Source organism: Melopsittacus undulatus, chromosome 12 (assembly GCF_012275295.1).
Source record: "Melopsittacus undulatus isolate bMelUnd1 chromosome 12, bMelUnd1.mat.Z, whole genome shotgun sequence".
In the NCBI taxonomy this organism is placed as follows: domain Eukaryota; kingdom Metazoa; phylum Chordata; class Aves; order Psittaciformes; family Psittaculidae; genus Melopsittacus; species Melopsittacus undulatus.
Window position 1 is genome coordinate 3,642,144 of NC_047538.1, and position 13,905 is coordinate 3,656,048.

At 58.9% G+C, this 13,905-nt stretch overlaps 2 protein-coding genes across 2 annotated transcripts; both read right to left on the reverse strand.

Annotated features, from left to right (window-relative positions):
* Positions 1–996: 996 nt before the first annotated feature.
* On the reverse strand, positions 997–5,215 carry CLDN19 (claudin 19). Its single transcript, XM_034068508.1, has 5 exons — positions 4,990–5,215; positions 3,289–3,453; positions 3,019–3,106; positions 2,510–2,656; positions 997–1,048 (listed from the first exon to the last, which is right to left on the reverse strand). The coding sequence occupies exons 1-5, from the start codon at positions 5,213–5,215 to the stop codon at positions 997–999; spliced, it is 678 nt and encodes a 225-aa protein (XP_033924399.1).
* A 1,306-nt stretch (positions 5,216–6,521) lies between these two features.
* P3H1 (prolyl 3-hydroxylase 1) lies at positions 6,522–13,836 on the reverse strand. Its single transcript, XM_034068544.1, has 15 exons — positions 13,345–13,836; positions 12,780–12,932; positions 12,433–12,622; positions 11,928–12,059; positions 10,132–10,271; positions 9,369–9,458; positions 9,201–9,253; positions 8,749–8,870; positions 8,509–8,636; positions 8,330–8,425; positions 8,087–8,237; positions 7,569–7,686; positions 7,319–7,394; positions 7,044–7,184; positions 6,522–6,964 (listed from the first exon to the last, which is right to left on the reverse strand). Exons 1-15 carry the CDS (start codon positions 13,810–13,812, stop codon positions 6,845–6,847), a joined length of 2,178 nt encoding a protein of 725 aa, XP_033924435.1. The 5' UTR covers positions 13,813–13,836; the 3' UTR covers positions 6,522–6,844.
* Positions 13,837–13,905: the final 69 nt, after the last annotated feature.

Consider the following 13,905-nt stretch of genomic DNA (forward strand, 5'->3'; position numbering starts at 1 on the left):
GCTCTTTGGTGCTTGAGATCCGAGCATCCATCCCCAAGGAGCCCTCGGGTGACCCATGGGGATGTCACGGGAGGCACCAAGCACCCCAAATTCCTGCCTTTTTGAGGTGGGATGGGCTGTATCTGTGGACCATGTGCTGTGGGCAGGATGGGGATGCTGACACAAGGCAGCAGCTGTGCAGGAACCTGATTGGGAAGTGTTGCTCCTTGAGGAAAACCAGGCACAGCATCACAGAGCTGGATCGTGCTTCTCCATGGGGAAAGCACAAATAAGCTCAAATGAGCAAGCCAGCTCTGAATCCATGGAAAACAGGCGACAAGAAGGGAGAGCCCAGCTCTGAGGGTCCATAAGAGGAGGATGCTGGTGGCTTTCAGCCTTGGGAAGAGCCCCGCAGAGGGACCAAGCGCAAGGTATTGGGATTCCCATGGGCTTAGCCTTAAATTAAGCCCTTTTAAAGGCCAAATTCCCTCTTTTTGAGAGCAACACATGGGAAAAGACCCCAAGTATTTAACCAGCACCTGCCCAGGAGGGAAACCAATGTTCATGGCCCTGCATGGGCCATGCTGCAGAAGCTGCTGCCACCCAACAAAGGGGTCACTTGTGAGAGACCAGCCCAGATTTGGAAGGGGAAAGAAGGAAGAGACAATTTGGGACCAATGCCCATGATTGGAAATATTTTAATACCAGAGTCACCAGTTTTAGTACAAACAAACAACAAAAAAAAATGCATTTAAAAACCCCAACCGGTCCCATTCCCACGGCCACGCATCCCATAGGAAAGTTAACGGGATTTTGGATTCACAGAATAAACCCATTCTTCTATGCCACGCTGTGCTCTTGGTGTAAAACCTCCTTTTGGATAGATTTGGGGGGGGGGTGTTCAAAGCACGAGGGTTCATTTTCAATCCTCACTGCAGTGGTTTAAAGGGGTGTATTTAGGAGGGGAACCCCATAAGTTGGGTTCAGGCAACCAAGCACCTGATGGGTGAAGACAGACTATAAGCACTGCTCTCCCCTGATGGGTGAAGAAGGCATTTTTACAGGGGGTCTGCGATTTAAAAGAGAAAGAGGGTGGTTAGTCCCATGTGAGAGAGAGAAATCAAACCTTCCCCCCCCATGGGTGAAAATAGCATCACTTCCCTCCAGCGTGGACCAGGACCCCAAGCATGGGCATAAAATAGAGGGAGATACAATAAACTACAGTAAAATGGAATAAAATAAAATGGAATCAAATAGAACAAAAACCACCCTCCAAAACAGACTAAAACAGAGCAAACCAAACAAAAACTTGGACTAAAATAAAGCAAACCACAAAGAGTCAAATAAAATCCACTGAATCAGCTAATTGGGGTTAAAAAATAAAGTCATCATTAAAAAACCCAGATAATCAGGCTCTTTGGATCCCTTCCACTGTTTTCCCTGCAGGTTAGCTGGCACAGCACACGGAATACACGGAGGGATGGAAGCGCGGGGGGATGCGGGGGGATTGATGGGTGCAATGGGAGCAGCGGCACTTGCGGAGCAGTTAGTGCAGTCAGATGAGGTACAAGGAAGCAATTGGCACGTTGGCATTTGGAGACTTCACCGCCTGCTCCATGGGATCCTATTGGGGGAAGAGGGATTTGGACACAGCAGGGAGGCATCAAAATCCAGGCTCTGTGCATCTGCCACCCGAAACGGCCGCGCTGGGCACCAGAATGAGGAATAAATCACTGCTTTGTGCTCAAAAACCCCTTTTTGCCTGCTTTAATTTGCCCAACACTGTTTATTCTGCTTGACAAGGCCACATACTTGTGCCTGGTGAGCAGTAAGGGCAGGACAGGTTTTAGCTGGCCCAGCACCAGCAACCGGGCTCCAGTCAAGTGTTAATAACAACGGCAAGAAATGCTGGTTTTGGGTAGCAATGAGGGAGGGCAACGCTTTGCACCCCGAAAGCATCCCTGTGCTGGGGCATGGGATGCTCAAGCCCCAGACTGAGCTGATCCGGTGGACATGGACAGCAGCTTCATCCCAGGAAAACCAAGCTCTCTGCTCCTGAATATGGGATTGGGGGTGGGGGGTGTTGTGACATCACCCCTGCAGCACTGGCATCACTGCTGCACCCATGGGACAGATAGACACGGTCCGGATGGACATGGTGCAGACACCCATAGCCAGGGCACCCCAGGTTGCTGGGGGTGACAGCCCTTGGAGGGAGCCTGTGCCCTGAAATTCCCTGGTTTAGAGGATGGAGCTGCAAATGGTTGAAGAGAAGTGGCTGCCCCATCCCTGGCAGTGTTCAAGGCCAGGTTGGACACAGGGGCTTGGAGCAGCTGCTCCAGTGGAAGGGGTCCCTGCCCGTGGCAGGGGTTGGAGCTGGATGAGCTTTAAGGTCCCTTCCTACCCAAAGCAGGCTGGGATCCTATAGAATGTGCTGAAACCTGGAGGATGAGGAGTAGGAAAGGTCTCCTGGAGCATCCAGGGGCCTCGGGGCAGGAGCGCCGGGAGCAGGGTGAGGGATCAGACGTACTCCCGGGCTGTGGAAGGCTGGGAATGCCGATAGCTGCGCTGTCCTCGCCGCTCCTTGGGGGGGCAGGAGCAGCACAGGAGGGACCCCCCCAGCATCATGAGGCCGGTGGCTCCCCAGCCGATGAACAGAGCTGAGCCGAACTCATACCTGCAGCAAGAGAGAGGGGGGAGCGTGGCAGAGATGCAGGGGATGGGCACAAGGATGCTCCAAGCCCTCACAGGGTATGGATGATGTCCAGGTGGATGTTGGGTCTTCTCTGTCATCCCCATCCTTTCACATTGGATGGATCCAGATGTGGGTTTCCCCATGCTTTAATCCCCCCTTGGGCTGAAACTCCTCTTGTTCTGCCCCAGCACTAAGTCAGTGGTGGTACCAACCAAAGTACTGGGGACACCTCCTGCAGCACGGCAGCTGTGGGGTGCCATAGGTCCCACTCTGTAACCAGATGGCACAGGAAGATCCTACAGGAAGCGCAGGGATAAGATGGGATCTGGACAAAGAGCTCTCACCTGGCGTTGATGGGGACGCTGCTCTCTCTGAAGAACTCATAAGTCACCCGTGTTGCATACAAGGACACGGCAGCCAACGTGCACAGACCTGGGTATGGGATCATGGAATGGTTTGGGTCAGAAGGGACCTTTAAAGGCCTCTTAATCCTGCAGGGATAACTTCAACCCCGGCCATCAGCATCACCCATCCCATCCCCAAACCTCTCCCCCCATCAAACAGCACTTGGGGTGCTCAGCATGAGAGAGGGGCCAGGCCTGGAGCTGCCTTACCCGAGAGGATGAAGAGGACACCTCCAGCAACAGCAATGCGGCTCTTGGTTACGGGGTCCTCCTCACCGACCTTGGTGCATTTCATGCCCACCACGCTCACGATGATGCCGAAGAAGCCCAGGAGGAGAGAAATCACCATGAGGGCGCGGGAGGTCTGGATGTGAACTGCACCACATGGAGGGGAAACCCTCACCGGGTGCTTTCGGCCACAGCCGGTGTCCAAAGCAAGGTCACCTCGTCCCAACCCCATCCTCACTGCTCCCATTCCCGACCTTCCTCATCCTCACCAGAGCCACAGCCCCTGTGCTGCAGGGGGATGCGCAGCACACCCCATGGGGCACTGCTGGTCCCCAATTGGGATGCTTAGCACCCTGGAGCTCCAACCCACAGGGGCTGAGGGAGTCTGGGGCACGCAGAGCTATGGGGACAAGAGGGCTCAGACCCATGGGGTGGAGGCAGAGAGCCTGGACCCACGTTGTGGCTCAGGTGAGAGGAGTAAAGGGGGGTCAGAGGCTTTTGAGGGGGTTGAGGTGCATTTAGGGGGGCTCAGACCCATGGGAAGGGTTGTGTAAGAAAGGTTCAGAACACTTGGGGGGCCTATGGGGCCTCAGGGAGAGGACTCAGAAGTGGAGAGGGTATGGACCCATAGAGGGGTTCAGACCCATGGAAGGGGGGATATTAAACCCATAGAGGGGTTCAGACCCATGGAAGGGGGGAATGTTAAACCCATAGAGGGGTTCAGACCCATGGAAGGAGGGGATGTTAAACCCATAGAGGGGCTCAGACCCATTTGGGGTGGTCAAACCCAAACAGGGGTTCAGACCTATATATGTGGGGGGTGTTAAACCCATATAAGGGCTCAAACTCATGGAAGGGGGGTGGTCAAACTCACAGAGGGATGGTGAAACCCAAGGCAGGGTTCAGGCTTATATATGGGGATGTTAAACCCACAGAGGGGCTCAAACCCATGAATGGGGGCTCACATTCCTATAGGGGCCCAGAGCCATGTGGGGGAAGAAGTTAAACTCATACAGGGGCTCAAACTAATATGGGGTGGGGGGGGGAATTAAACTCACAGAGGGGGGTTCAAATCCAAAGAGGGATTTACACCTATACGGGGTGGGGAGTGTGTCAGCCTCATAGAGGAGCTCAAACCCACACTGGAGGCAGGGTGATAAACCCATCCAGGGGCTCAAACCCATCGTGGGGATGCTCAAACTCATAGAGGGAGGGGGGTCCAACCCAAAGAGGACCTATATGGTGGGGCAGGGGGGTATCAAACCCGTCCAGAGGCCCAAACCCATAGGGGGGATGCTCAAACTCACAGAGAAAGGGGGGGTCCAACCTATATAGGGTAGGGGGAGGTACCAAACCTATCCAGGGGCTGAAACCCATAGTGGGAATGCTCAAACCCACAGAGGGAAGGGGGTCCAACCTATATAGGGTAGGGGGGAGGTACCAAACCCATGCAGGGGCTCAAACTCATAGTGGGGATGCTCAAACTCATAGAGGGAAGGGGGTCCAACCTATATGGGGGGGAGGGGGGTACCAAACCCGTCCAGAGGCCCAAACCCATAGGGGGGATGCTCAAACTCATAGAGGGAGGAGGGGTCCAACCTATATAGGGTAGGAGGGGGGGTACCAAACCCGTGCAGCGGCTCAAGGACACGCTCATCCCCGTCCTCGCCGCCCCGTACGCACCGTCGAGGGAGAGCAGGGAATCGTGCAGGCGGCACTGGACCTGGCCGGTGCTCTGCGCGGCGCAGCTCATCCAGAGCCCCTCGTGCAGCCCCACGGCCGTGATGATGGCGTCCCCCGCGTACGAGCTCTGCCTCCACTGCGGCAGCACCGCGGCCGCCAGCGCCGACACCCACCCGGCCAGCGCCAGCAGGTACCCGGCCAGCTCCCGAGCCCCGCTGCCGCCCATCGCCGTCGCGTCCAGCCCGACCCCAAGCGCTCCGGCACCGGAGCACAGGGCACGCCCCTGGCACCGGCCGCGCCCCGACGACATGGACGGGGCGGGGGGGGGTAAAGGGAGGAGGGGGTTGGGGGGGGGGTGAATGGGGGTGGAAGGGGGGGTGCTGGGTCCTATAGAGGGTGAATTGGGGTGGGATGGGGGGTGAACTGACGTGGACAGGGGCAGTGCTGGGGGGTGCTGGGTCCTATAGGGGGTGAATTAGGGTGGATGGGGGGTGCTGGGTCCTATGGAGGGGGTGAAATGGCGTGGACATTTGGGGCTTGGGGAGGGGTGATTGCAGGCTTGCTGGGGGAAGGGAGTTTGGGTCCTGGGGGGGATGTGGGTACCAGGGGGGAAGAGCAGGGGCCTGGGGATGGGAGATTTGGGTCCCAGGGATGGGGGTTGGGGGCTTGGTGGGGGGAAATTTGGGTTCTGGGAGGGGGGATTTGGGTCCTGGGGGACATTTGAGGACATGGGGGGGGGGGGGATTTGGGTCCAGATCCCATTTCCATCCTTGGGGGTGGCTCGAGGAATTTGGCCTGGGAGCAGGGAATGGGGTCACATCCCCCCCTCATTGCCAGGCCTGACCCTTGCCTCTCTGCAGGGGGATGCGGGACCAACAACAATGACCATTGATGAGGGGGGACATGGGGCATGTTGGGGTGGGGGACACACACACAAGGGTCCCCCCCCCGGTGTCACCAAGCCGGTGGCAGCCCCAGGACCTGGCAATCGTTAACCACAGTGGCCTCATCAGCAGTCAGCTCACGCGCCCACATGGCCGGGGTCGGGCACTGGGATGATGGGGAATGACCACCGGGACCATGGATCCATCCTGGAGAAACCCTCAGACACCCCCCCCCCATCTCCCACCCTGACACCCACCGGGACCTGCCCTGCTCCCTTCTCCATGTGTTATGGGGTGCGGGCTGCGGTGCGTGGGGTGGGATGCATTTACTCACATTCCCGGCATGGTTATGGTAATGGTCAGGGCAGAACAATTCCAGGCCCTGTTCCGGGATGCCCTGGTGCTCAATGTCCTTCTTGTTCAAGGACGGCTCCCTCCTCCCTGCAGCCGTGGGTCCCTTCCCACGCAGCAGGAGTGGGGTCCAGGGGTGCCAAATATTCCTTGGTGCCCATAGGACATGCTCAGCTCCCCAGAAGCCCCCTTTGTCACCCCCCAAACACCTTCCTGGGGCTGCAGGGCTGCAAAACCCTTGGGTGTTTGCAGGGAGGGATGGATGCAGCTCAACACGAGACAGCAGCAAGCACCAGCTTAGAAAAACCACCTTTATTCACCCATTTTCTGTAGAAGGCACTTAAATAGGTACAGGCTGAGCCAAGGGGAAAGGCACGGATCTGCTCCTGTAGCACCAGGTCCCCATCCCATAAAGAGCATCCCTCCCTCATCCCCAAGTCACCCCCAGAGTGTCCGTGCTGCCCCCGGCTCAGCTCTGCACAGGGATGCTGGATGCCCAGGGATGGTGCTGGGCAGCCCCCAGTTCTCCATCCCACAGCAATGGGGGGCAGAGGAAGGTCTGGGCTGGCAGCCCCACAGCTGAGCAGCCTGATACCGGTGGCACTGGTCCCAATGGGACATCACAGCTCATCCTTCGCCCCCACACCAGCAGCCGGTGATTCCTTCTCCATCTCCGGCAGCAAATCCCCCTCTTCTGCGCTGAAAAGCATCTTCACGAGGTCATCCGCCTGCACGCGCTCCTATGGGGCAGCCCCACAGGGGTAAGCATGGCCATTGCCCCCCATCCCCAGACCCACCTGCTGTGGGGAGGGAGCTTACCCGCTCGCTGTGCCGGGGGTCCAGGGTGAACCAGAGCGCGATGGCACAGCGCTGGCCCTTGGTCACGGCTTTCACCCCATGGGGGTTCTCCGAGCCGGAGGAGAAACCCACGGCACGACCACAGCGCGGCTGCACCTCCGCCTGCCGCCGTTGGGATGCATCCCAAATGGGGGGGGGATTTGGTCCCCATGACCCAAGTTCATCCCTTGCAGGATGGGGGTGGATGGGGACGAGGCCAGCAGGAAGGAGCTGGGTTTTGGTGCTGAGCTACTCACGGTCTGAGTCTTGGCATCCAGCTTGGTGAAGTAGAAAGCTCCTCCTTCGAAGTCCTCGTTGAGGTAGAGGATGGCGCTGGAGGAAGCAGGAGGTGACAACCATCACTGCTGCTCCAGCAAGCGGGTGAGGATGGAGCTGCCCCCAGCACCACAGCAAGAACCAGGAGGGTACTCGCTGGGCTGTCCTCCCATCCTGCTCCTCCCAGCCCATCAAGCCATGGTGCCCTCCAGTGGTAGGCACCACCAGTACCTGTAGTCGCGGAAGGTGTAGGCTGGAGGCTCCTTCACACACACCAGAGCCTCCGCATTGAGGATGCAGTTGTCCACGTGCACCTCGTGACTGTTGTCACTCCGGCCTTCTTGCTTCTCTAGGGTGGAACAAGAGCTGGAACATCAGAACCCTTCATCCCTACAGGACCGGGGTCTGTCCCCAAGCACAAAGGGGATAAGGAAGCCACCTGCAGCCCAAAGCCCTTCCCCTTGCTGAAGAGTGCACCATGAGATGCTGTTTGGGTGGCACAAGCCTCCGTTGACTTGTCCCATGACATCTCCATGGTCCTCTCCCAGCACCCGATCCCAAATGCTGAACGCCATGAAACCACCTGCCCCATCAGAGGCAACCACCAGAGCTCCTCATCTTCCCAACCCAGGCTTAGGGACAAGCTTCCCAAACCCTTTTGGGACAAGGAGCAGCAGGGAGGTCTCCAAGGAAAGCTCCAAGCCCACCCCAGCTGCGGACAGGACCCGGACCAGAGGAGATGTGCTCACCATCGATGGCCGTGCGGCACACAAGGTGGGAATAGGAGAAGTGGAGCGGGACTTCCAGGCGGAAGTAGGACTCCATCATGTGCCGCACCTTCTCCGTCACGTTGTAGTAGAGGTAGGCGCTTTGCAGGGGCACTTTGCCCTCCTGGCCCAGCTGCAGGGACACAGGGGACATGGGCACAACGCTCTGAACCCCTTCTCCCTCCTCTCCTCCCGTTCCTCCTCCCTCCCTGCAGCCACCCGAACCTTGAGGGCCTTGAGGACAGTCACGCCATGGAAGGTCTCACTGGGGGTGTGAGGAGATGTCTTGCCACGATAGCCATCCCCTGCCGAGGCTGCTGCCTGCAAAACCCCATTGGTGTCAGCAGGCTGGCTGCAGGACGGGACCTGCAGCATCTCCTGCCCCATCCTGTCCCTGTGCTCACATTGCTGAGCCTCTGCAGCTCCTGGCATTCCTCGGCAGAGAGGGCTCCATCCACCACCACACGCTGGGAACCGTTCAGAGCCTTGGAGTTCATGGTGACACTGGCTCCTTCATACACCAAGGGGCCACCTGGGAACAGGAACGGACACAGGGATGGGTGCCACCAACCCTGGTACAGCTCTGGGTCCGTGTGGAGGGACAGGAGCTCCCATGGAGGGCCCCATCCCACCTCCCTCCACACCTTCCCGGATGAATTTGCTCATGTCAGCAGATTCCTTGGCCTTCTCCTCCACCAGTGTCTCGATCTCCTTCATGAGGTTGCCGATCTCCTCTGAGATGCGCGCTGCTGTCTCCCGCTCCGCCCTGGGCACACAGCAACCATCAGCTCCCCTATATCCCATTGTCCCCACATTGTGGGGCCACCAGGATGAGGACAGGACAGGTTGTCTCCAGGTGACAAAGCCTGAGTCTCAGTACATCCCTCAGCCCAAGCTTCTTGGGATGACCTACCCATGCCCATCATCCCAAGGGCTGATGGGGAGCAGAGCTCTGCCCTCCAGCAGCCTCTTCCAGCCCAACACCAAAACCTCATGGCTCCATGGCCTGTGGCTCAAATCCCATAGGGAAAGAGAGGAATGTGCCGTTGGTGCCCACATTGGGTAGGCTTGGCCATCAGCTTGGCAGAGCACTCACTTCTGTTTCTCTCGCAGCCTTTTTGGGATCACCTCTTCTGGTGTCCATGTGTCCTACAGCCAGAACAACATCATCGTCATGAGGAGCTGGTGAGGATGTGGCTGGGACGCAGACCCTTCATCCCCTTTCCATCTGCCACTGCATCCTGACTGGTCCAGCTCCACTCACCGGGTCCACGAAGGGGATGCCGAAGACATCATAACTGAAGAAGAGCAGCTCCTTCTCCATGAGGCTCCGCTGGCGGTACGCCTGGACCTCCTGTGGGATGGGCAGAGGTGCAGGTGAGGGCACGGGGGCTCTGCAAAGACCCTAACCCAGTGCAGGAAGGTGCAGGGTTTACATCATTCCTGCAGCCCTTGCTCCAGACCCTGGCTTCCTGCTCCCTCTGGCAGATGGGATGCAAGTGGCTTTCCCCATCCTGCATGAGCTTCCCTGTCCCATGTGGATGAGCCCTGGGGAGAGGATGGGGGAGACAGAGGCACGTGTGCCCCTCCTGCAAGAAGCTCTTCAGAAGCAGATTCCCTCTCCTGCTTCAGCTGATGTGGGGCAGAGACCTCCATCCACCCCTGCCTACCACCTCCAAGGCAGCACCTGAGCACCTGGATCCAGCTATTTTGAAGCCAAATCCTCCCCTCTTTAAGCCATTTCACTTCAGTTGTGGAAGTGTGTAGAAAAGGTGGGCTCTGATCCTCCTGGAAAGTCTCTCCCACAGGAGCTGGTCCATAGTGCAAGCCACCAAGCCTTCACTTGGCCAAAGGTATTTCATCAGTGATGCTCTTCATCTTAGCTTCCATTCCAGCTTGTTGGGTCTTGTGGTCCTGTTCCTCTTCACCTTGCCAGGTGAACCAGAGCAGGCCCCAAAACCTCTGCAAAGGTCCCCAATAAGGGGAGAAGACATCCCTGCAATGGCTCATCCCAGCTGGGCACTCACCTCTCGGGGCTGGATGGGGCCTGCCAGGTTCTCCCCTAGCACTGCAGTGTAATAGGCCAAATTCTGGTTCATCACCTCGTCATTAGGGAAGAACAGCAAATAGGTTTTGGCACATTCGATGGCTTTTTCATAATTCCCATCTGCAAAGAGAAACAGGGATGTCAGTTATAGAATCCCAGCCTGGTTTGGGTTGGAAGGGACCTTAAAGCTCATCCAGCTCCAACCCCTGCCACGGGCAAGGACCCCTTCCACTGGAGCAGCTGCTCCAAGCCCCATCCAGCCTGGCACATCAAGAGCATCAGAAGCAGAGCAAACATCCATATGGAGCAGAAGTAAGAAAGTCCTTGTTGGTGTTCAAAGGGTCTCCCAAGCAGGGCAGGTCCCCTGGAGCAAAGAGCTGCTGCCCCAGAGGCAACATTACAACCCCAAAGGAGCTCTCCTGCCTCCAAAATCACCTCACCAGAAACCAGGGCCACAGCCTGGGTGGGTTTCTTGCTTGGAGAACATCTCAGAGCCTATTTCCAGGCAGCAAAACCCAACCATTCCCAGGCTAACCTGCAATTTCCAGCCACTTAAGCACCCATTGGATGCACAGGATTCCGGCTTGTCAGTCTTCTTGGATTTCATGTGGGTTTTCCACTCCTTTTGGGGAAATTTGCACAGAAACAGTTTAGATTTTTCGAAGGAGGTAATAACAAAGTACTAGTTAAATTGGGTGTATTTGGGTTATAACCAACTGTTCTGGAGGGGGAGGTGCCTCTGTGGTTTGGAGCAAGAGGTGGAGAGATGGCAGGAGGAAAAACCAAGCTTCTGCAGGCTGTTGTTTCACTTGGAAAGCAAAGCTGCTGGGGAATTGGGCATCTCAAGCAATGTGGAGGGTTACAGCCAGATCCAGATCTCCTGCAGAGCACTGCAGGCTGCAGGAGGAAGAGGAGAACCTCGTGAAGTTCAACAGGTTAAGTTGAAAGTCCTCCACCAGTACCAGTAAAGACTGGGGAATGGATGGGTCCAGAGCAGCCCTGAGAAGGGTTGGGAGATACTGATGGACAAAGAATTGGCCTGACCCAGCAACGAGCACTCACAGCCCAGAAAGGCAAGAGTATCCTGGGCTGCATTCAAAGAAGAGTGAGCAGCAGCTCAGGGAGGGGATCCTGCCCCTCTGCTGGGTTCTGGGGAGACCCCCCCTGCAGCCCTGCTCCAGCTCTGGGGCAGCAGCACAAGAGGGACCTGGAGCTGTTGGAGTGAGGCCAGAGGAGGCCATGGAGATGCTGCGAGGGCTGGAGCAGCTCTGCTCTGGAGCCAGGCTGAGAGAGCTGGGCTGGGGCAGCCTGGACAAGAGAAGGCTCCTGAAGGGGAGACCTGAGAGCAGCTCCAGTGCCTAAAGGGGCTGCAGGAAAGCTGGAGAGGGGCTTGGGACAAGGGCCTGTAGGGACAGGCCAAGGGGAATGGCTTGAACCTGCCCAAGGGGAGACTGAGCTGAGCTCTTAGGCAGAAGCTGTTCCCTGTGAGGGTGCTGAGGCGCTGGCACAGGGTGCCCAGAGAAGCTGTGGCTGCCCCATCCCTGGCAGTGCTCAAGGCCAGGTTGGACACAGGGGCTTGGAGCAGCTGCTCCAGTGGAAGGGGTCCCTGCACCTTGGGCTGGATTAGATAACCCTTGAAGGTCCCTCCCAACCCACCCCATTCCACGAATCAATGGATTCACGAAACCTATGATTTCTACCTATGAAGCACAGCCCATGCAGAGCACAGTGTCCAGCACCAAGGGCCAAGGGAAGATGGGGCAAGGAGCTACTTACTGTTGTAGTAGGCAAACTGCAGGTAGTTGAAGTGTGAGGGCAGGAAATCCTCCAAAGGCTTCTCCCGGCCAGGCTGCGATGCCAGCTCTGTCACACAGCCCTGCTTGCAGCTCAGCACCTGCATGTAGTGATCTGGGGGACAAAAACCCCGTGTCATCACTCGTGGTCAGCCAAGGAAGGGGCTGGTGGGCAGGACCTCGAGGGGTCTCCACTCCCACCTCCTGCTTGCACCTTTGCCATCCCTCAGTCTCCCACCCCTGGATCCTGGTGACCTCTCCTCTCCTGTTTTTCCACATCCCTCTGGACTTTGGGGGATTCCTGGGCATCACCCCCAGTGCTGAGTGTGGGCAGACGCCTCCAACCACTTACTGGCCATACACCTCCTAGGGAAACCTAGGGTGGGGTTTGCCCTCTCTCTGGACCCACCAGGGTCCTGTTTGGGGACAACCACCCCCCAGCACTGTCCCCAGCTCTCGAGGCAGGATGCAACTCATACAGCTCGTACCTGTGATGGCCTGGAACAGGTCTGCATTGTACTCCAGGTAGTTGTAGCCCTCGTAGTAGTAGGGTCCCTCGCAGAACGCACGGCACTCGGTGTCCGCCACAAAATACTCCTCCAGCGCCTTCTCCAGGTGCAGGATGGCAGCGCCAGGTTGTTCCTCTGTGTAGAACCGGACCCCGAGACGAAACTCACTCTGAAGAGGGGTAAGAAAGGATGAGGGGAGGCTCAACACCCCTCTCTATCCCTGTGCCTTGTCTCCGTGGGGCTGACCTCACAGCATCATGAGCTTGAGGGGGCACGGTGCAACCTGCACAAGCCCAGCAGTGGGATGGGTGTTTCTGGGGTCTCACCAGGTGGGGTTTGGCCTCCAGGTCGGTGAAGTCATCATCTCGCACACCCGCCATGGCCTGGTAGTACTCCAGGTTCTGCCTCATCTCCTGGTGCGCGGGGTTGGCCATGAAGAAGGTGTGAGCTGCTGCTGCCGCCTGCGCCGGCCGGTTCATCTGCACGGCATGGGGCCAGGCTTGAGACCGGAGGGGACCCCGGTACCGAGGTATGGGGGGGGGGGGGGGCGCGGAACGAGGGCTGTAATGGGGGGGGCGGCCCCGGCGAGCTCCTACGTGGCACTATGGGGGGGGCGGGACAGGGGCGGGCAGGGCCCGTGACCGCCGTCCGATCCCCCCTGCCCCACCGGGACCCCCACCGGCTCCCGGGACACCCCTCGGGGATCGCCCCAGCCCGGTTCCGTCCGTCCCATCCCAACGCATGGCTCCGGCCCCGTGATCCCTCCGGGCATCCCGTGCATCCCGCAGCAGGCGCAATAGATCCCCCCGCACCGGGACGTCCCCTCTCGCTTCCCGGTCGGTCCCGCTGCCCCCGGAGGACCCCCCCCCCCCAGCACCATCGCTCCCGTACCTTGAAATAGGCGACCTGGAGGTAGTTGTAGGGGCTGCGCTTGCTGAACTCTCGGTCCAGCTCCTCGGCCAGCCGGTAGCGGGAGGGCTCTGCGGGCCCGCAGCCCCGCAGGCATGCGGCCCGGCGCAGCAGCCCTCGGAAGAAGAGCAGGTCGCGGAGCACCGGTTCGAGCTCCGGATCGGGCCCCTCCGCCAGCCCGGCCGTGGCGTTGGCGCAGAGCAGGCGGCACCGGACCAACCGTGCGCGCACGGCAGCCCGGGCCCGCAGCGCCCGCTCCATCTGCAGCACCACGGCCGGCCAGTCCCCGCGGGAGTACGCCTCGGCACCGGCGGCGAACAGAGCGTCCGGGGGCTGCGCCGGCAACGGGACCTCGGCCGGCCCCGGCCCCGGTACCAGCCCCGGTACCGGCTCCCCCGGCGTGGCCGCCCGCACCAGCGGCAGCACCAGCATCAGTGCCAGCAGCGCCATAGCCGAGCCCCGGGGCCGCGCCCGCGGACGCCCCGCCCCGAACCGGGCACCGGCGCCCCGCCCCCTCCGCCGCGCCCCGCCCGCCCACCAATC